We start from the raw sequence: 23,293 nt of genomic DNA, 5'->3' as shown, positions 1-23,293 counted from the left end.
CATAAAGTGTTTTTATAGCTTTTTTCACTGTGATTGAGTCATAAGTGACGCATGTTAGCCGCTGAGTCACAAGTTAGTGTATCAGCTTCCGATAGTGTCACGTCTAATGACTCTAGAAGAGTGCGTTTATGTAAACAATCAATTACATATTGTCGTTTATTTACCAAAAGCAAACTGATAGCGGACTGTGTATTTGATAAGTTTAGCGCCCTTTCGATGTCATTGTGATACGAGACTATGATTAATTTTGGTCATTGACAAATTCTATTTTTTCATATTTCATTTCAACTGGCATTAAAACACGGTGTCGTATGATTTGTTTAGTTTTAAATTCCAATTTTATACACATTTTCTATTCATTTCATGATCTTCCTTACTTCTACTTTTACATCATATCTTTAGTAGTATTTTTATTCTACTACAATCATTCATTTCCTTTCATTCGTTTTTTATCAATGTAATTTATATTTTCTACTGTTATTTCGCATATCTCACATTGTTTTTTTTTTTAAGTTTTATCTACGGTAACCTAACTTCGATTATATTTACTTCGCTACATTACAATAATAAATTCCTAAATACAATAAAGTTACGGGTTTTGTACTTTTTTATACATTTTTCTGCTACAAGTCACAAATTTCTCACTTTGTTTCTTCATATTGGTTTCCTCTTGGTAGATCAATTATTACAGTTCAACAATTTCTTCCTCTACGAGTCAATACATCATCATTTCAGTCATAGGACGGTCACAGCTGTACATAGACCTCGCCCATAAATTGCCAATAAGACCCTCTGAACAAGTTGCATCTAAATGTCCTAGCGACCATCAGTTCTGCGTGCTATATGACCTGCCCACCTCCGCTACAATTTGAGGCACTCGCATTGGAAAGAACAAGCGATTTTGTAAGAGCGAAATTACCTCTAGATCTTGAGGTATTCTATCTACGCGCTCTTATGTGAATAATCTATCACAAACCCTGTTAAGTCCTTCAATCTACCCTGGAAACAAGTTCATAAAATCAAACTATGAAGTAGATAATAAGGCGATTTTTATTTTTTAATTATGTTTACTAAACTATTAGTATATATAGTATACTACAGGCTAAAAATAACGAATACATGAAAAGTAAACCTGGTATAGGAATTTCCGGAAGAAACTACATACCAGAAATTCGTACACCTGGTACATCTAATATATAAAATTCTCGTGTCACGGTGATCGAACTTGAACTCCTCTGAAACGGCTTGACTGATTTTTACCAAATGTAATATGCGTATTCAGTAGGTCTGAGAATCGGCTACTATCTATTTTCTATACCCCTAAGTGATAAAGGTTGTTCACACTTAAAAATTTTTTTTATTTTTTTAACGAAATTTTTTGCTTTTATTTTTTTATGATACAGCATACAAAAATACATACAACCATAAATTTTCACCCCTCTACGATCAACCCTTATTTTTTATTTGTAAATTAAAATATCAGTTTTTTTTTTTTGCAAAACAACGTTTGCGGGATCAGCTAGTTTTATTATATAAAATGAAAACTGACAACTTCTTATTTTATTATACTGTTTTTATATTATTACTTCGCCGTGCATGCAAGTCGAAAATGACCCCGTTATTCTGACTATTGGAAGAAGACACAGGAAAAATCATTTGCAAATCAGGACTGTCAATGTTACTGTTTACTAATTTTTGTAGAAAAATCGCATCTGCCACTTAGCGTTTACTTTCGAGAATGTAATTGAAAATCAACAAAGCTATTCTTGAAACAGTGTAAACAATCACAGAGACCATTCACATATGACAAGTGTATATATAAACCTTTTCTGGATTTTCTCCAACCTTTGAATATATATAGTATATGATAGACCCCATATAGTAGAGCTATATTTAAGAACAGATTGTACACAACATCTATAAAGTTCAGCAGCGATTACGAAATCTCTTAAGAATTTAGTTTGTCGTATTACAAAACAAATTAGACATGCTACTTTCTTTATTTTATCTACCTTTATGAACCATAAGGGCTACGAGAGTACGAGAACATTGTGTTGAACTTTCAACGTTTTAGTCTGTATCTGTCCGCATGCAGCCGCCGTAGAGTTGAGACTACATTTGGGAAGCTTATCAAAGTCGGAGGGCACAACAACACGTGAGTCAGCGGTGAGGCAATCATACCGAGGCCGGCCGCCACAATGTCGCGGTTATCGCGTTATGCTCACGCGCTATTTCTGGAGAGCTAATCTTCTTGTCACTTACTTCAATTTTTATGATTATTTTCAGAAAATTTATAGATATGTTAATTAATAATAACAAAACATAAATATGAGAAGACAATTCACAAGTTTACGTAATTTAATATATACATATATATATATATATATATATATATATATATATCACAGGTTGTCAAATATCTCCCTTCCGCTTTTTTGCTCTTTATTCAATGCTTTATAAAAAGTGTTACAGTGATCGGATTTACTTCAAATATGCGCCGTTTTGTTCGATAATCTGTTTCCATCTAGACGGCAACTTCATAATACCTCCCTCGTAGAAGCCCCCCTCCTTATTTGCGAAGAACTCTTTTGAGTTCAACTTTACACCACCAAGGGCGTTCGCCATGGACAGGAACAGGTGGTAATCACTTGGCGCTATGTCCGGGCTATTTGGTGGATGTGATAAAACCTCCCATCCGAGCTCCCGTAGCTTCTGACGAGTCATCAACGAAGTGCGTGGTCTGGCGTTGTCCTGGTGGAACACTACACCCTTCCTGTTGGCCAATTCTGGACGCTTCTGGTCGATCGCCTGCTTCAAACGGTCCAGTTGTTCGCAGTAGATGGTAGAATTAAGCGTCTGGCCATATGGGAGCAGCTCATAGTGGATGATTCCCTTCCAATCCCACCAAACACACAGCAAAACCTTCCTGGCCGTCAATCCTGGCTTGGCCACTGTTTGGGACGATTCACCGGCCTTCGACCACGACCGTTTTCGCTTGATATTGTCGTATGTGATCCATTTTTCGACGCAAGTCACCATCCGCTTCAAGAATGGGTCGAGTTCGTTCCGTTTCAGCAGCATATCGCAAGCGTTGATTCGGTCCAGAAGGTTTTTTTGCGTCAAATCATGCGGCACCCAAACATCAAGCTTTTTTTTGTATCCAGCCTTCTGCAGATGGTTTAAAATGGTTTGGTGACTAACTCCCATCTCCTGGGCGATGTCACGAGATGCAACATGCCGGTCTAACTCGATGTAGTCCATGATTTGATCGGTATTTGTCGTCACAGGTCTTCCGCCGGCTGGCTTTTCCATGGTGTCGTTTTCGCCGGCTCTGAATCGTCAAAACCATTCCTCCGCGGTTCGAAGTGATAGAGTACCATCCCCCAAAACACCATTAATCTCACGGAACGTTTCTCTAGCGGATTTGCCTTTAACGAAGGAAAACTTTAAAATAGCGCGAATTTCGGCGTTAGTGAACTCCATGTTTACACGTCTATAACTGTTGAACGCAATATCCAAACTAATCATGCATAGCGTCGTTTTGTAGGTTATGTCAAGACCTTTCAAATTATGTATAGTATTGCCAGATACGAGCTCTGTAGCGCTTTGTACAAAGCCGCGAAATTCAAAAGACAAAAAGGCGGAAGGGAGATATTTGACAACCTAATATATAATTCCATTTATGCCTGACTCGTCGCGATACCTCTACACCTATAAGGTTAAGAGACTAAAATTTAGTAGGTATATTTCTTTCTCCGAGTAGAGTTCAACCACGTATCGAGGAGGCGTTCATAACAAAATGGATACATTTAAGCTGTAACTCTCATACGAAAAGTCAATATGGAAGTATAAGAATGGTTCTGACTTTTAACACGTTCGCGCGCTGTAATGCATGACAAAATTTGGCATTTTGACACACGTTTTTTCCATACTAAGTCCATAGGCGTACTTGCGTAGGTCCGCTTACCAATACCATACCAAATGACAGAACGTTTTCAGGCGTCGCACGTCCTAGGGCGTTCTGGCAGATTTCTTTCTATCATAATAGGAAACAATACCGCCCGTCGACGTACGGTGGATTACTAGATTTCAAACTTGAACGCCTGTCGACGTAGTGTCGCGTTAGTTTTTTATCTTCTATCGCCCACCGACGTACCGCGCGCGAACGTGTTAAGAAAGTGCCTCCTCTAATGCAATTTATTCAACTCTGACATGTTTGTAGATGCTTCTTTCTAGATATATAACGCGTTCCATAGAATATATATCGCACTATGTATTTCGAGTTTCCAAGCATACAAACTCTATTGTGACCGACTGTCGGGCTGAAGATAGCATATTGGTAGTGATTGGTGAAGTAGGTGAGAGTATCGAGAGGGTTGTGGTGGCGGTTACACCTTTCTCTAGGCTTTAATTAGTAATTGTTTTGTAATGCAATCTTTTACTATATACATAAATTTAAAAAAAAGTTGTTCTAGCTAGGTTAACTTCAAATTCATTTTCTTCTGTCTTCAAATACTTTATTAAAATATTATTTATCGGATAATGGTGCTGATTTTATTAATTGTTCATTATCCAAAATAATATAAAATCAACAACAACTCAATCGCACAACAGGACAACTCTCTCTCTCTCTCTTGTCGTTATCGTTTCAGCAGTCAGACGTCCACTTCTGGGCGTCCAATTATAGACATCCTGTAGATTTTTAATAAGACCGGCTGACAACGACTTGCTTTAACAAGGTCGCCTGTCCGGATGGTACTAAAACTTGTGGATACGTTGCCTTAGTTATAACTTTCTTTGTAAGCGATCGCAACTAGACGGCGCCAGATGAAAGAGCTTGTTACGTTCCTGGCAATTTGTCTACTAAATTTTGTTAGTTAAAACTTGATAATTTAATTACTACGAACAAAGTACGTGTAGTGCTTTGTTCGTAACAATTACTTACAATGTTTATAGTACGAAACAACGATTGTTTATTTATGTAAAAATTTTAAAAAGGTAAATTTATGGCTCATTCGTTAGCAAAAAGTTTTAAAACTTTTCCACCTATTTCCAATCACCTGTATAAAGTGATCAATCTGAAAAAAAATTCTACTGGACCAATAACATCAGAACAAAATCTGCAGAGACAAATAGTAAACAATATACCATACATTCATTGACAGCGAATAAGCTATACATTCACCACTTTAAAGTTGTTATAACTACAGTAATACCCCGCTTTACGCGACCCCGTTATACGCGGTTTCACTATAACGCGAATTGAAAATTTCGCGCTGAAATGCCTCGAATTACGCGAAAGAGTGCGTATAAATATAATGAGTCATCAACTTCTCTATGGTGTCTTAACCATCTGTCAAACAATTAAAAACAGTGTTGGGTGTTATGAACGTATTTTACAAGAACGTAAACAAAACGTTACCCAAAAGACAATAGATGTATTTTTCCGTAAAAAAATAAGAGTATGTATTGCATAAAGTATTCCTAGAATTAAAGTGATTGATTTAAATGATATGTATTTTTTTGTAATAATTTTTGACTATGTTTAATCATAAACCTCGATATACGCAAAATTCAGTTAACGCAATTTTTTTGGAACGTATCCCCTGCGTAAAGCGGGGTATTACTGTATATGCAAGTTTATTTAGGAAATTTTATTTTTCTTATGGTATTATATTCCGATCTTTGACAACGTAATGTAAAAAGTTATTCAGTCATTTACATTACTGTCGTTGTAGAATCTTTTAGAACGTATATACAAGCTATTATGCCACGAAGAACATGTCAATTGAAACTAAACGATTTCAACATTACTGTAGTTGAATCATTTCATCTAAGGTCTATTAAAATTACATTACGATCGACTATCAAATGACGACGTCGCCGCTTCGAGTCATGATTGATGCAAATGTTTCCTCGGTCGCTGTCGATCTAAATTAAATTCAGTCAATAGCAGAAAGTGCACAATTTATTTCATTAATAATCAGGTACAACGAGGACTATGAACTCATAGAGTTGCGTTGGTGCATGGACACTGACAAAAATCGAAGTGTCCGACTCGCCTTTCCGCTATATGTATACCACGGATTTATGATTTTTCCGGTCATATTGCTCAGAAATACGGAAACATAGTTCTAAAAAAGGTAAACTTTTGATACGGAAAAAATGGTCGACAGCTGCAAGAACACAGTCCCTTGTAGTGTTCCGATCAGGTCCGTACGCACGGATACTTCACTAGCCGAAGCAATGCGCACCGTAAACCGGCCCAGACGGTGTAACATGTGCGCAAAAAACTTTAAAAAAGGGCCATGATCCTAACTCGTGAGGGGGGGGAGGGGTAGACCAGACTGTAGCGCACCGGCTGTTCCATATATGATGCGCTAAGAACATCGCATCACATATGGACAACGAGGAGAGTCGCGGGATCTTTCTAGAGTAACGCAAAAAGGTTATAAGAGACACCATTAAAAGAGACAATTTGGCAAAAAAAAAAAACTAAAGTGTATAAGACCAGTCAATAAATAGTTATATCTGGGATAAATAAGTGAAAATAGGAAAAAAAAAAATTATACAGGAATGTAAATGTAAAAATAAAGCATATAAAGGAAAACAATAAAATGAAAACCTGTAGTAATCTGGTGGGAAGGCGACAAAAGTCAAGTAATGAATAAAATAATGAAATAATAAATGAATGTCACTGAGACAGAAAAAAGATGAGAACGCAAATAATATTAAAAAGATATATATTTCCTAAAATTAGTCCACGTGTACCCAAGGAAGGGAAAGAACGAGAGGCCCTCAAAAACGGGGGTTCTTAAGAAAAGTAGTGAGGAATACGACGCAAGTAGAAGCTAAGGATGCGTATACATGGTGGAAAAATATCATTCTGCATCTGTTGTTTTTGGACGTAATATTTCCAGAACGACAGGTGACGAGGAGTGACAACGAGGAAGAGGTGGTCTGATCTTTCCTTTGAGAAAGTGAAGGAGTATATTTAACCCCAGTCCTGCCCTAAGAACTTCGCAAACGTCGTTGTAACTATGCCAGTATACAAGAGCGTCACAGGCGTCAAAGAAGAAAGTAGTGTTTTGGTTCAGAGTTCATAATCTTTGTTGATATCCTTCCATTGACATCCTTGCAATGGAAGGGTTGGCAATGTAGAAATTTTCTACAATTCAATTTTTACTTCAGTACCAGAATACGTGACCTAGATTGCCATGAATTAAAAATTGTATCATTAGAAAATACTTAATAAGTGCCATGAAGACACTTGTACAGAAAGTAAGGCGCCGGCACCGGTCCAGCCCGCTTTCTGAACAAACCAGCCACCGGTCCCTCCATATACGCACCTAACACGTTTCATTCATCACGCCTACATCCATGGTAGATGTAGGTTTATCTAATGTGAGTTGAGGGCGCATCATCTGGTAGGATATCTATCCGGATTTTAATATACATTTTGATGTTTGTTTTTGAAATGCCACCTATTCATAATTTTAGTTACAAATGTAGTCCGAGTAGACCCCCAGGGGTCCAGAAGTCGACGGGGCTCTAAATTAGCGTGACAGAATAAAAGGGCCTTACAATTTGTAAACAAGGGTCCATGCAAAGTTTATCTGCTTTTAATAATGAAGAACTAAAATGCTCCATTTCACCAAATAATAGCAGGTAATATGTTAGAAAAGTTCAGCAACTGTTATCAAATCTTGCATATTCTAAATTTATTACATCTGATTAGATTATAAGATTTTGTAGTTGAGAGGATATGTTAGACATTTAGCTGCAGGAGGTCCACCAGATCTAGCTAATTTTAAGTAGTGATCTATTGATGATAAAATTTGGGAAGCTCTGATATAAAACATTTTTCTGTCTTCTCAGAGACATTGTTTTAACAATTAGAAGTTGGTCTGTCCACCGCTTGGCTATGTGTATTTAATTTTATTTTTGTTGCACTTATATATTACTTCATTAAATTAGTAACTCGTTCGTGGACAAGTGGGTACAGTTTTACTGTGCACTCTCACGTAATTTTTCTAAATTGTCACTCATTAAATATAAAAAGTTTATTAGACAAAAACTCAGCAATACTACACTGGGGTGGACAGGATTTTTAACAGATAATAAAATTTTGGAATATCATTTCGGTCATACTATTAAACCTCTTACTAGTGGATAAAGGATGTTAGAGAAAATCACCAAAAAAGTGCTTGAATTTAAAAGCTCCTTCTCAGGACAGGGCGCCTTTGGCACTTACGCAGCCTTAAAGTTAAAGGATTTCATTATAACAATAATAAAAAAAAAACCTTTATTCTATTCATTATCACTTACTTATTGTTACATTTAAATTTTGTTAGTTATTTCTTCATGCATTTCTATTGGTATGGTCAGCCAATTATGTTCTGCAATATGATCTCGGTCAGTGGAAAGGCCTCATCCATCTGCTCATCCAATTCATTTTGCAGTTTGGACTATCCTAGCAGTTCATGGTTTTTATGGCCTTCTTTCATTCCTTGTATCAGATACTGGTCTTTTCAATCGTGTAATTATTTTTGATCATCATTTGTCTTGATAACGAAGGATGTGTTCTGCCTATTTCTGCCTACTTCTTTCATTTTTTTGTCATTATGCTATTCCTGATTTTCTGTTGTTTATATATCTTTATGTTATTATAAAGGACCTTAATTAGATTCTAGTTTCTATGAAATTGGGTTCTTCTAGCATTCTCATGGCGTACACAAGTGATTAATTAAACGAATTATAAAATGAAATGACAAAAAGTAACTCCTCGTAAATGCTCCATAAAAATTTTTACTATACAAATTCCACAGCAAATTCAACTTAAATGACGTCACCCCCCGTGTAATTAACCCGATTCGTTTCCGACGAAGTCGTCGCATATTTTTTTTTTCAAACAAAAAAGTTGAGGGAGCACTTGGCTTCCGACCAAATGCATTTTACAATTATATTTTCATTTCCTAAATATGAGCGGGGTTGATGAGTCCTTTGGATTATTTGCTGCGAATGCAACGAGAGATGTATAACGCGAAATATATTTACAGCGCTAACGAGGTATCGTTTCAGTTCACGATTCACATTTCATTAAAGATTTTTTATATACCTCTATTATCTTCGGAGACACGATTTATCGCGTTTGCTTTTAAAATACAGAATTAATTCACGTAATTTATTCATTCGCATATAAACTAATACTGCGTCGTGAGTAAGCCCCAAATAGAGTAGACTGATGACATAGTTTATGTCGCAAGAAATCGTCGATCATCTTGGTGATGCTTGAAGAAGACATAAGCCTTGCACTGCGTTCAGCTAATTTCACATACAATTTCCACATTACCATGTTAATGGATTGTTTTGGTCATCTTTGGGGGGAGACCTTTACTTTGCAATGCACGCCTCACATACACCTATCCCCCGATTTACACGGTACTTGTTTTACACGTTTTTCCAAATAAGTTTTTTTTTGTATTAATAACCGATTTTATTACCATCTCTCATAATGTAAATATTTCTGCTTCAAACATCGAATCTACACAAATAACTTGGAGCGATGAAAGTGAATTCGAACCTTTGATTCCGAAAAAAAGAATGATAGTAATTTCTTTTTTGTTCTTCTGTTTAATGTATTGTAATTTATTAAATAAAAAAAATAGTTTTTCCGTAATATATTAAATATTTTAACTTGTCAATGCTTTTTTTATTATCTGTGTACACCTTAAATTATTGAAAAAAATCACAACTTAAATAGCAGAATCATGCATTTTCTGCAAGTTTTTCGATTTACACGGTTTTGACTTGAAAATTTTTAATTTTCGATTTACACGTTTTTCTCAGGAACGTATCTACCGTATAAATTGGGAGATAGGTGTATTTAAGAATTAAATATTCTAATGATTTTAGATGATACGTACCGTCGTGGTTACGTAAAGCGGCGTGGAAAACCACTAGAAGCTTGACAATAGCGTAATAAGTGACCATTGTTGTCGTAAATACTTAACGGTCACCGTTTCCGGATCGCTCGGCGCTGCGGACCGGCAGTGAACTGTCATCTTACCATCAATAACTCTACGACCACTCAATGGTTACAATATTATCATTACCACTATTCTTTCGCTGAGTTACTGACTTCACTTTGTTATTTAAAATACCTCTTCATAGACCATCCGACAGCTAAAGATTTGATCTCAAGTTAAAACTTTCCAAATATGCCGATTACCATTTTAGTCACTCATCGAACTCAAAAGAAAGTTATATTGAATGTATTTACAAATTTCTCTACGAAATCGATTAAGAAATAAAGAGATCTGAAGACGACAGAAAGGAACTGTCACAGCTCAGGGGTTTTGCAAACTGAAGTGACAGTGTGGAGGCCACATAGCGCGCAGATTTGCTGCCCACTGGGTCCTTAAGGTTTTGAAATAGACTACGGACCAGTATACAGAGTGTTGAACTTCCCACAAGGTGAACAGGCGAAGAAAATAGATGCAAGTGTCTTCCAACCAGTCCTAGCGTAAGTATGGGGGACGCCCTTGCACATCAATGGACGTTTCGTAAACGATTCATTTACTGTATACTGTTCGTTAGTGGAATGAAGGAAGATCAAAAGCGCTTTGGGCTTTTATATGGCTTCTACAGCTGCATCATATGTCACTGGCTAAGAATTGTATTATTCCTTTTTATATTATACAAGTACAAATCCATTTTTTGGTTTTTATTTATTATATATTTAGTCAACAGTATATCTAAGAATAAATTACTAGTGAATTTGTATGCACTGGAAGTTAGTACGTGAGGTATAACAGCGTAAACTCTATAACAAGCTATAGGAGACATGCCTGTCAAGAGCGAACATAAACTAATTTCTAACACCCTCATTCAAATCAGCTTATTTGGTTAGTGCAAACACTGGTTGCTCTTCGAGATCCAGGAAGATAGAAACACAATTTTTGTGATATTTAATATTTCTTTTTTGGAGCACGTATTACACGCATAGATTTAAAAAAAAGAAAACAAAACGTCGGTTAATCAGTACTAAATCTATGATGCTAACTGGCTAGCGCCATCTATTAGGATTTTAGAAAACAATATGATAAAACAGTTCTGTATGGCGATGATAAAACGCGGGACGTCAGTCTCGAGCATTGTAACCGGACTTTCTCGATACAAAGCGATGGTGGAACTGGTTCCAGGACCAGTATGCTCAGTTCCAAGGGTACTAAAAATTTACCGTTCCTTATCACACAATTTAAAAACTACACTAATTTTTTTAAAATATGAAGTGTAACTGTATGTAGCCAAAATACATTTAAGTAATCTTCATTTTTGTGTGCATTTTAACAACGAATGTCAACGGATAAAATGATTTCTAATCTACATCGTCATCATTTTAGCCATAAGACATCCACTGCTGGGCATAGTTCTGTATCCAGAGTCTTCCTTGATGACCTTAACAATATCTTCTGTCTAATATTCTGGGCGGTCGTCCTATACAAAAATAACTATTATCCGAGTTTAAAAAATTTCAAAGCATTACATCACTTCCCAAGCGGTACAGTGTATAAATATAGTATTACTAAACAATTTCGTTGGAATTATCGCCATTGATAATTCATTGCTCGGAATTCGTGTAAGAAATAACTTTTTCGATCGCAAGTGGTGTATTCTCAGAGGCGTGAATCAGCAACGAAGCGGGCGGCCACCTATTTATCTCGTTGCGGGCGGTTTCACAACCTTTAACTCGGTTTATAACTCACGCTTGTTTTTAGCAGAACGATATTAAACGTCGTCGCGTGGTCAATGCGGTTGTTATTACGAAAATGATTGCAGAGAGCAGATTAAATAAATAAATCGGCATCATCATCACCATAATCATCTCAGCCGTATGACGTCCATTGCTAGGTATAGGCCTCCCCTAGATATTTCCTATAGGACCGGTAGGAAGCGACATCTATTCAGCATCTTCCGACAACCTTAGACCTCAAACTTCCTCCTGGCTTTGTATCTCTCATTAATGAGAATCGTGGCCATTTTTGGAAAGTTATCACTCACTATAACGCCATCTGTGACCTCGTGGTCGCCTTGCGTCCACTTTTCTTTCCATTTTCATTTCCATCACTTCTGACCGAATGTTTATCCATGTCACCTTTTTTCTTAACTATGAGTTTAGAAAATCGATTGTCGAAATACCCTCAATTACTTCTAATCTCAGCAGTGAAGCTTTCTGAAATGATAGTAATGTTAACCAGGCCACAGTAAACGGTACTAAGGGACGCCCTTGGGTTAGAATTCTAAACGCGGTCTCAATGAGTCAGAGGCCCTTGTGCCAGGTCATGGAACGTCCACTCATGCGACCTAAGAGTTTGACATCATCCCAATGGAACTTTCACGCATAGTTACTGTAAGAGCTATAGGTTTAGTCTGTTGAATCCAATGATGTAAATTCAGAGCAAACAGCATTTGTCGGCAAATAAAATCTCTCGTCGTGTACTAGTTTTAAGGTTATAGGAATATGAAGTTCATTTGCTGTGAATTAATGTATTAAGATTTCAGAAATAATAAACAACGTAGATATGTATTAAAATTACGTCAATATTAATTAAAACGTTTACAAAGTTGACATAACTTTATTTTAAAATTAATTTTTGTTTACTATCTTTGCCTGCAGACATTGTACCGCCAGAAGTAATAGCCTATCGCGTTTCAGAATTCGTACATTGTTCATCTGAAATGACAGTGCTCGTATGGAGCACATCGCTCGTGTATCCGACGACCGTTGGGCCGGAGAGGTTCTCGAGCGGCTATCGGGAACTGTAGCGTGGGCACGCCCCCCACTAGGTCGACCACATAATCATGATCGCGGGGAGTCGCTGTACGCATACAGCCTGCAGGCAGCTTAAGACCGGCCGTAGTGGAGATCTTTAGCGGAGCCCTATCAGCTGAACGAACAGTAAATTATTAAGACGGTTTCTGAAGACACTAAGACCGGGAAAGTTATCGATGTCAGTCAATCGTTCAAGTCGATTATGAGAGCTGCACATTCGTAAGATGAATAAAAGGAAGTTCTGAGGACTGTTTTAAAATAGATTTGATTGTTATTTCACTTCGTTTATAGCTAGAATGGTTAGAAAAGCAGTCGGCAGTGCGCCCAACGAGCCATCTGGTTCGACCTATGATGCTTTCAACAATACCCTGCACTAAATGAACACAAAGTTTCCAGATGTTTCTATTCGGTTCTTTTCTATCATATCGCACAGGTCACTAATATTGTTTTTTTTTTTTATAAATGAACAGGAGGGCGCGCAGGGCGAGGAGTGCGTTGACGTCATCGGGGCGGCGCATGTCACGCAGTCGCTTAACGCTGCACGCTGATGTCATACCCAGACGTCCAACAATGAGAGGTTGAGGTCATCCGCCCAAGGTCCGGAACAATTTGTGGCAGGTCTCCATCGCTCGCATGCAATACAACCAGTAAAGTTCGCGTAACAGATATCAAGTGGTTTAACCCTCAAATGCATAATGATGTAAAACTGCAACATGCCACTTAAACGTAAAATGAGTACTACACTTGAAAGTAAATTCATAATTTTGTTTATCTGCAACATAATTTGCAGTAAATTCTGCAATTTTTTAAAATAAGTATAATAAATATTATGTACATTTTTTTTTCAATTTTTCCCTGAATTTTAGTGTATTTATCTGCAAGATATATATATTTTTAAAGTATAAATAAAAGTCATGCATTAAAGGGTTAATCGAATTTTAAAAATGACTCTTTAAATACTGTTTTAGACAGAAATTATAGCGATCTTAACTTTATGATGTAGGAGAGTGATACCTGTACGACACGGTAATTTTATAACGCATTTTCATATTACGCGATTTCACGTTACATGCAACATTGTATCGAGTATACTCGAAAGGTAAATGGCCATTACTAAGCCAATTACAGACCTTAAAATAGACCTCAAGGCACTGTTAAAAAATAAAAATAAAAAGTTTTCTAAGTAATAGACAAAATTTAAAATTATATAGTCAATAAGTAAGAATGTTTAATTTACGACTATATCAAGAAAAATGCTAGTGTCCTCTCCTTGAAAGCACTTATAGCACACCTTTAGCTTGAGAGCATTAAAAATCTCCAAATGGTATATTTTTAAATTGAATTGACAGCATTAGTGGAACATTAAGCTTCTGGAATAAAGACCATGGGCTTGCAAGCACAGTGTTGGACATCCACATCCCACAAGGTGAACAGACAACATTAATAAAGCCATTGGAACACACTAGTTGGTGGCTTACATCTGACTGGTCTTATTGGAAATTTTTAGGAAAGGTCTTTATCCAGCAAAGCAACATTCTGGCAATTGAGTGGTTTAGTCTGAGGTTGGCATTATGTTGTAGCATATTAATATACATTGGATGATGGAAGTCAATATAGGGCATGCACACCTGCTTAGTTATTCTCAAGTATACATATAGAACATAGCACGTTACAAGTATTTCAGCAATATTTCTCATTTTGCTATGCTGTAGGGCACAAGACAACACTAAAGCCTACTGGCATTGCATACAGAAGCACCAGTTTTGACTGTAGATTTCTCTACCAGGGTGGCCATAGAAATACTAGATCACATTTAGACAATATTGAGTGACCAGGCTCAAAAGCCTGCAAATGGTCCTCGGCATGAGCTATCAATCATTATGTATATAGTATTCTATTGAATGGGTAAGTGTTAAACCCATGACTCAATCATTTATTTATTTATCCATTTAGGAAAGCTTATATTACCTGTGTATGTGACGAAAATACATATGAACACACTTTAAAAAAATTATATCAAATTCTTATATGTCATTTTACTATTGTTCTGCTTAAAATAGAGCAACTAACAAGCTTGCTTTGCGAAAAGCCCATAACAAACTCAGATTTCAAGTGAAAATTTTAATAGAAGTAGGTTGGTGTTGTCCACCTAACATTACCACCACTGTAACTCTTTGATACAGTATGGTCAGGCATTGTCCCATAAATAGAAACTCAATGTCAATTGTTTTCAAATTTATGCTAAGCCACATACAATGTATGGTTTAATATTATTCAATGTTGTAAATAAATACAAAACAAGCAACAGCAAGCTTAAATACAAAACTGTTAAGAAGAATTTGGATCATATGTTGATGGAATGTGCCAAGAATCAAAAGAAGCAGAATTACTGTCAAGGCAATTAAAATTTAATTTGCACAATGTCAGCATTTGTCAGAACCTAAGCAGGAGATAAACAATAATAATAATATAAACATAAATTTTACAGATTGGCGTCTTGTCACTACAATAATTTTTAAATGATAAGGAACATTAATGATGGTCACAATAGGGATGACATACCCAAAATAGGATAAAACCCCAAGCTAAAGTTAAACATTATATAAAAAAAAAAAATACTAAACATAACAGAATAGTAATATGGTTAGAATTAATAGAGAATATCTCTAGGCTTTAAGTCATTGAAATTTCATTCAATGAATTGAGTCAATGAAAATTCAAAATAAATTTATGTTAATAAAAAAATATATCGTAATTAATATGTGCTTAATGTGTCTAGTGGTCTGTGTTCATTTAACAACTTATGTAAATTTCAGAACAATTTTAGATATATGATAAGAAAAATAAGGTGGTAATTTTAAATGCAATAAACTAAAGAATTGTAGCATACGCGAAATAATTATATACAGACGAAAAAATCGTACATAATAATATTGTGGTTTTATTAAAGGTTAAAACGTAGGCGATTTACATATTTCTTGTGTAGAACTCAACATGTCTTAACGGATTGTTATTTTTTATCATTTTTATGCAGCAAATAGTGTAAGTTGACTTAAAAATGCTGTAAATGTGTGCGCAAAAGCAAGGTTTGTTGCCATACGTTCAATGTAGCCCAGGTTTATCAAAAGTGGGGCACACGCCGCGCCCAAGCCTCGCCCGTACGCGACGCATTCCAACAAGAAAAAAATAATAAACAATTCGTGTACCGTGTCGGCTATTAATAGCGGTAAAATAAGATAAGAATTGTAGAAATATCAATACAGTACAATATGTTCTGTTACATAGAATATGAAAACCTATCGCAATAAGACTCCAGCACAGGTTACACTGACCTGGTATTCAACAAGATCCCATAAAGATGAATTGGAAGCCCGGGGACTGGAAAAACGAAACGTTTAGTTTTCACCACGAAAACATAGGTCGCAGTTCACAGTGTCGTTACAACTGGTTTATCACACACAATAAATACACCAAGAAGATCACAAACTAATCGAGTTCAAATAAGTTTTTGTGAATAAACGACGCAGCGGAGTACAATTCGGTTATTATTTTCATTCATCGCACGGTGAAATCGTTACATACAAGTGGCGACCGAACAACCGTCCGGCGAAACTACGGCACGCGGGGCGCGGGCGGGGTAAGGCTTCACTCGCGTCATCCGCCATATTGGTTGATTACGTCATCGCTCCTCTATCAAACTTTGTAGTTGCTAACAATAATAAATCTTTTTTTAAATTATGATTCATCTAAAGTTCATTATAAACTATTATATCGAATTCCTAATAAGCAATGTGTTTAATAAAATATATGGTAAATTTTATTTATGTTTTGTCATCGTAGTGATCTTATGGGAAGGTCAGTGCCATGCAGCTATTATGTTGACGATAATGAAATGCTATTTTATTATAGGTAACGATACATTTTACACATTTAATCAATATATGGCTAAGACACAACAAATTTTTATTTTAAAACACAAATTTGTCATTAATCATAAACCTAATAATTTTTACAGCTATACTAACGCCCTCTAAGCTTAACATAGTAATTGATTAATATTATTGTTGAACGACGCATAAAAATATGTTTTAGATATCGAATTCGGATCTTGCCTGCCAATATTAACAATTAATCAAATCGAGGTTTTTAGTGATAGATATGAGGTCACAAAGACATTTGTTTTCAATAACTATTTGAAACATTTATCCAATTGAGGAGAAAAGAGCGATCAAAACCTTAAAGAAATCGAACACGATTTTGAAAACATTAATATTTTGATATTAAAGTATGACGATATTTAACGAACTTTTTTCCTAAAACAATATCGATATTTTTACACATCGATAGTTTTTTTGCTCTTCCCTGTATGAAAGTGTACTTCTGACATTGTATATGATTTAGATACAAAATTTCCTCTTTATCTTATTCTTTGAAGGGTGTTAAACTTTTGGTAAATACACCGAAATTAAATATACTATGCAAGGTAAATTAGGAAGTAAAGTAAAGTAGATTTGAAATATTAATCACTCCTGGGTTATTTGTCTTGTGTTATTGTCGAAAATTTTTAACAAAAAAATATAAATATATTACAGACACAAGGCCAGAATTATATGAAGAGGTGAAACTTTACAGAAATGCAAGGGAACGTGAAAAGTGAGTTAAATAATATTTAATGTAATTAATAAAGTAGTTAAATAAAATTTTCGCTATGTTCTTTGCCGTCGTGAGTCACTCTGGTGTAATAATCATTAGTGTTCTTCATCGTTTCTTATTCAGTTGTTTATTCTACTATAATAATTTTTAAAACTAATGTTTGTGTTGACAACTCGTACATTCATCGAGAGCCACAAATAATTCTTCAAGAGCCGGCTTGTGACTTACGAATCGAGTGGTCCCTCTGATATTATTCCCATTTATTTAAATTTTTCCGTAAAAGTAAAAATAATTACCTTTTGCCTTTAGAAATAATGATGAAACTATGTGAAAAGGTAAGAAAAAAGGATGTAAATATATTAATAATATTTATTTCCTATAAAGTTAAAGATATAGCTTTTAATTTATTTTTTACAATACTAGGCAACCTATGAGAGTGGTGAAAGATGATCTTTTTATCATATTTGAATCATGCAGAATTGGCACCTTAAAACCCTTGTAGTTTTGTGTTGAAGGAGGACATAGGGAAGCTCAATCTGATTATAGTTTGCATTAAATTAAGCACTTCTAGCATTCCTCTCATGACAAAGTCAAGTGATTTCTGTGAATGTTCCAATTTAAATAACAATATAAATTAATGTACAATATTTTTTATAGACATGACAATATGGCAGAACTGTATGCTGTGGTCAGTACACTGCAGCATTTGGAGAAGGCATACATGAGAGACTGTGTCAGAGCACAGGAGTACATGGCTGCCTGTAGCCGCCTCCTCGTTCAGTACAGAGTCGCATTCAAACAGGTGCAGGGGGATGAGTTCCCAACTATAGAGGCTTTTGTAACTAAGTTTCGGGTAAGTATATGCTTTAATAATACTATGGTAATCCCTGCAATATCACTGAAAATTTATCATCATAATTTCAGTCATAGGACCTCCAATGCTGGACATGGGTGTTATACATAGTTTTCCAATAGGATTCCTACAGGTGTTCAGACATTTTATACAAATGATAATGAATACATTGTGCTTGCCATGCTTGATGCAGTCTCAACACCATAGGCCTCAAAAGCATATTGTTGTACAAGGCATATGGAGAAGTCCCAACCTAACTATCACCTTAGCTTGTTCAGAAACTGGAAATTTGCCAGTAAATCCCAAAGTAAGAGACACAAAAGATTAGCTCTGAATAATAGGAAAATGTATTGTTCTAGCATTCTCTTATAATAATCTCTAATGTCACACTATCTAAATGATTCAAGTTAAACATCTTAAAGATAGTTTAAATAGAATATTATATATGGTTTTATAAGAATCCAAATTGTACATAAAGTATGCAAAATTAATTATGAACTAAAAATTTATATAAATTTACAGAAATAAAAAAGGGAAATTCTGTTTTATATGAGAGATAAGAAATTAAGTACAGTATAGTCGATTTTATTGTATTCAATGTCAAATTCTTTAATCAAAATTCAAGGAATAATAACTTCATGACATCAAGTTGACCCTCCTACTTGTTAAGTTGATAAATGCTTCAGACATGAGAAGGTGCCATAAACCCAGCTTGACTACACACTTAATATTTTTGTCTTTATCATTTTGGTCATTTACATAGTTGATATTATGATATAAACTTCAAACATAATCAAATTTAATTAAAAAATTGCATCTGTTGAGTTTCTGGTCGATTCTCCCAGCAGATTGGCATTAAAAGCTGGTGGTAGTTTACTTTTTTTAATGTTAATATGATTGGCAATTCATAAATGCTCAATTTCTACTTATATAAATATTTTTGAATTTAAATGGTATAATATTGCATGTTTAATAAAGATTGAAATACCAAGGAGGTGAAACCATATAATGCTTATTATAGCTCAAAATAAATTTTTGTTTTTCCATTAAATTCGTGTTAATTTTTTACAGCTGGATTGTCCAGCCGCATTGGAAAGGATAAGAGAGAACAGGCCTAACCTTATAAAAGATGACAAAGGCAATACTAATAAGTATATTGCTGAAATTGTGTCTGTGAGTTTTTAAATTTTTAATTATTAATATTTAATTTATTTTTTGAGGTTTTTAATATTTGAAAGTATTAGTTTAAATGAATGGAACATTTTTAATTAGTAAAATGGAAAATTATTCAGTTTTTTTTTCAGTTAAAGCTTACGGACCAGTAATAATAAGTATGTCAGTGAAATTAGTAGGGATTTAAAAAAAAGTTTATGGTATCTTTGCCGACAACACTAAAAATCTCAATAAATACAACACATTTCCAATATGGTCTCGGAGAGCCCTCTTGTAATGAATAAATAGTAACAATGTCTTAACGAGATCCTAATGCTTTATGGTTACAACTCAGATCCCTTTCTGCAGTCAGTACGTTTTTGCACCCACCAACAATACAAATATTTGTCTGCCATCAACAATAACTTTTTTACAATCGGTAGAGACAAGTATTTAAACTTGAGTATGCTACAATACCTCGGAACGCAGTATCTTCGGTCAGCGCCGATAGATGGTGCTAGTAATTGATCGGTAGATTTAACAGCTCCAAATCGATACCAGACTGTTTGTATTTCGTGCGACAGAGATAACGCTCTACGAAGCCGATATTAGCCGATTGTCTTATTCCAGATGTCGATGTGCAATATTTATCGCCGGGTACTGTACCTCATAGTAAACAATTAATTTAAATTTGTAGTTATTAAAAACGCTTTTTCTTACTACATTATCACAACGTTCTTTATTATTTCTGAAACCAATAATTTTAAGTTAGGTTGTACCATACAATAACTATTTCCGACCACTCTATATAAGGATGTACCCACCAAAATAGCATCTATACTACAAAATTTTAAAGTATTATTATAGGCATAATAAACAAAGCGCGATGGTAACAATCCACCATATATTTGTTCAAAACTTAGACAATCAGATTATATGTAAATATGTATTACAGTTGTTTATAACATTGATGGACAAACTGCGCCTTGAACTCCGGGCTATGGATATGATTCAGCCCGAGCTGCGTGACCTGAGAGACACAATGGACCATCTGAGTATGCTGCCAGAAGACTTTGAGGGGAAATTAAAGGTAAGTTGATATAAAAATGTCTACTTCTCGTAAACAACCTTACTAGCTGTTCCCAAAAACTTTTATTTTGCCACAAGTTACTAGCTTTTCGCATTTAATAGAAAATTAAAAAAATTGATATTTTTTATATCATATTCATATTCATACTGATCACTTAATTTATTAACTATATAGCTGTAACGACAATATAAATTAGCAGCACGTAAACTGTCAGACTCTCGAAGAGAAGCGAAATGTCAAAAGCGCCACTTCACTGTATATAATAATTGTGAAAGTAATTATATAAAAATATGTTTTTGAGTTTTTTGTGGGTAATTCTTAGATCATGGTGATTTGGAAACTTCTAGTTTTATGTCGAAGGATCCCACTATAGGAGAGCCCCTTTTGATTCTAATCTAAACAATTGGGCTCTTGGAATTCTCATGTCATACACAAGTGTCCACTGTAAATGATCCTGAGTGGAAAATAATATGCACAATTTAAATTGCTTAGTTAGTAGATTCATTTACCAAAACCAGGTAAAAAATACTGTTATAGTACATAGATTTCTTTAAATGATAATAGAGCTTGAGAATGAATTACTCTGGCTATTGCATTAAGAACGTTTGAAAACATTGCAATGAAGATCTTCATTAAATTTGTGTTGTGAACTCGTTTGGAACCCCCACATTTATGTAAAAGTGCTAGATGCAATTACAGGGAAATCTGTGCTAAATAAAAGGTACGGACTGGATATAAAATATCTGTCGCAACTTAGTTGATTCTTATTAGTAAATAATTATATTTAAAGCGATATAATCTACTACCAGCGCCATCTGTCGGCACTATTTGAAAGTAACAGCGTTTTGATATATAGATGAATGAAATGAAGTTCCAAGGGGTTTTTATTTTAATGCCTTTTAAGTGTAATTTTTCTTGTGTTCCCAGGTGCAAGAGTGGTTAGACAAGCTGTCAGAGATGTCGGCATCGGACGAGCTCTCCGAGAGCCAGGTGCGTCAGCTGGTGTTCGACCTGGAGACATCTTATGGTGCCTTCAATAAGTTCCTGCACTAGATCTGATAATGAACACATTGTAAGTTTCTATGGTTTATATGTGGTTCTGGTTTACAATATCTAACGGGTTGCCTTAATGGGTTGAAGTCATCGAAAAATCCTGCACACCCTTATGTCGCCAGCGATCTTGCGTAAATCCCCCGGTGAATTACAGTGGGTGGCCCTGATTACCTATACGCTATCTTAGGCATTACCTGTTGAGATAACTAACGCTTCATGTCTGTAGTTGGATGCTGGGTTCCAAGCTTAGGATTTGACAACAATTTTGACTTTAACACTAAGTAATTAAGGTCGACATAGAGCATTACATGTTAATCGGAAAAACATTGGCTTCTTTCTTTCTTCTTGGCGTTCCAAAATTGTTCAAATGATTATTATTTTGTTACAGATATTCAAGAACTGAATTACTCAACATTGTTGTAAAAGTAGCGAAACATCGCAATCATTCTACACACAATATATAATTGTGGGTAGAATGAAATGTCAGTAGATTTTGTAAAATCTTAATAAAATGATTGTTTCTGTACAGTGGACCGATTATTCATATATCTGTATTATCTATATATGCATTATAGATTAAAGCAAACAAAAACTTTATAGCTTTATTTCAATTGAAAGTTGTGATTTATAGGAAAGCTTGTTTTATAATGGTTTCTATCAAATTGAGTTCTAGCATTCGCTTGAGTATGTCAAGCGACCACTATTATAAATAAAGTAATGAAAATATAACCTTTAGTATATTTGACATTTACTATACCAGTATACCTCTCAATATTCTAAAATGCTTTAGATATTTTATAATTTTCCACTTGGTAAGGACAATATGTGGTCAACATTATTATTGGCAAGTTTATGTGGCAGTGGGCAGACTGAACGCGTAGACGGATAGATCTTAATGGTCATCTGCAGATGGGTGAAGAAGGCCGCTTTTAATCGGTCCTATTGGAAATTTTTGGAAGAGGCTTATGTCCAGCCGTGGATGTCCTATGCTTAAATGATGATAACTGAATTAGTTCAAGGGTTCAGACCTTACCCTGTGAAGCTGTTAGTTCCTCAGGATATACTCCCAACGACAGCTTCTAACCAATGGCTTAGTATAAGTTAATATGCTATTGGACATCAACTTCCCCAATAGATTTCCAATAGGACCGGTTCGATCCAACGTCCTCCGAAGACTTTAATAAAGACATTTGTTCACCTTGTGGGTGAACATCTTGCGTTGCGCTCGCCAGTCCGTGGTCTGCACTCCTGATCCTGGTCCTGTCTACAGATCTCATTCCTAATTCTATGCATGGACGGTTCTATGGTATCTTGAACTACAACCTAATGAGTCTACGGGCGAGCGTACCCGCGTCGATGTATCAGTTTATATGCGAATGAATAAATTGCGTGAATTAATTATGTATTTTGGAAGTAAACGTGATAAAGTCATGTCACGGAAGATAGAAGCGGTGTTTAAAAATCTTTGCAATCAAATGAATCGTGAGACTCAAAAGGCATAGCGTTAGTGATTTAAATATATTTCAGAGAATTCATAACAAATAATGCAAAATTTCCACCCGTCTATAGCTATGTCGTTAGTCCAAATAGTAGCGGATTTATAGGGATTTATAATCAAAATTAAGTATAATTATTCGCATTATTTTACCTATGTTAG

The 23,293-nt window shown here is 35.2% G+C and overlaps 2 protein-coding genes across 4 annotated transcripts in view; one reads left to right on the top strand and one right to left on the bottom strand.

The window, feature by feature from the left end:
* The window catches only part of LOC137925446 (protein 4.1 homolog), a 100,079-nt gene extending 83,628 nt beyond the window's left edge, over nt 1–16,451 (bottom strand). For 2 of the 3 annotated variants that reach the window (XM_068768886.1, XM_068768888.1), the window contains exon 1: nt 16,168–16,450. The gene's annotated coding sequence lies outside the window, so the exon portion shown is untranslated. Of the gene's footprint in view, nt 1–16,167 lie in introns of all 3 variants that reach the window. The other variant, XM_068768889.1, reaches the window with a different exon arrangement.
* Nucleotides 16,452–17,213: 762 nt separating this feature from the next.
* On the top strand, nt 17,214–22,280 carry Vps28 (vacuolar protein sorting 28). The gene is made up of 7 exons (XM_068768867.1): nt 17,214–17,318; nt 17,428–17,488; nt 18,146–18,341; nt 19,413–19,514; nt 20,449–20,583; nt 21,511–21,655; nt 22,025–22,280. The coding sequence occupies exons 1-6, from the start codon at nt 17,312–17,314 to the stop codon at nt 21,634–21,636; spliced, it is 627 nt and encodes a 208-aa protein (XP_068624968.1). The 5' UTR covers nt 17,214–17,311; the 3' UTR covers nt 21,637–21,655; nt 22,025–22,280.
* The last annotated feature ends 1,013 nt before the right edge of the window (nt 22,281–23,293 follow it).

The sequence above is a fragment of the Battus philenor genome, unplaced genomic scaffold (genome assembly GCF_028537555.1).
Source record: "Battus philenor isolate CCGP_79_NKW_IND1 unplaced genomic scaffold, ilBatPhil1.0.hap1 SCAF_27, whole genome shotgun sequence".
Classification (NCBI taxonomy): domain Eukaryota; kingdom Metazoa; phylum Arthropoda; class Insecta; order Lepidoptera; family Papilionidae; genus Battus; species Battus philenor.
The sequence above is the reverse complement of the archived record's forward strand: the minus strand, read 5'-3'. Positions and strand labels throughout refer to the sequence as shown.

What these genes read in the sequence shown, in the direction of transcription:
- Vps28 (XM_068768867.1), top strand. An exon ending in AATGCAAGGGAACGTGAAAA is followed by an intron (nt 17,489 to 18,145) that starts GTGAGTTAAATA and finishes TATTTTTTATAG; the next exon opens with ACATGACAATATGGCAGAAC. An exon ending in ACTTTGAGGGGAAATTAAAG is followed by an intron (nt 20,584 to 21,510) that starts GTAAGTTGATAT and finishes TTGTGTTCCCAG; the next exon opens with GTGCAAGAGTGGTTAGACAA.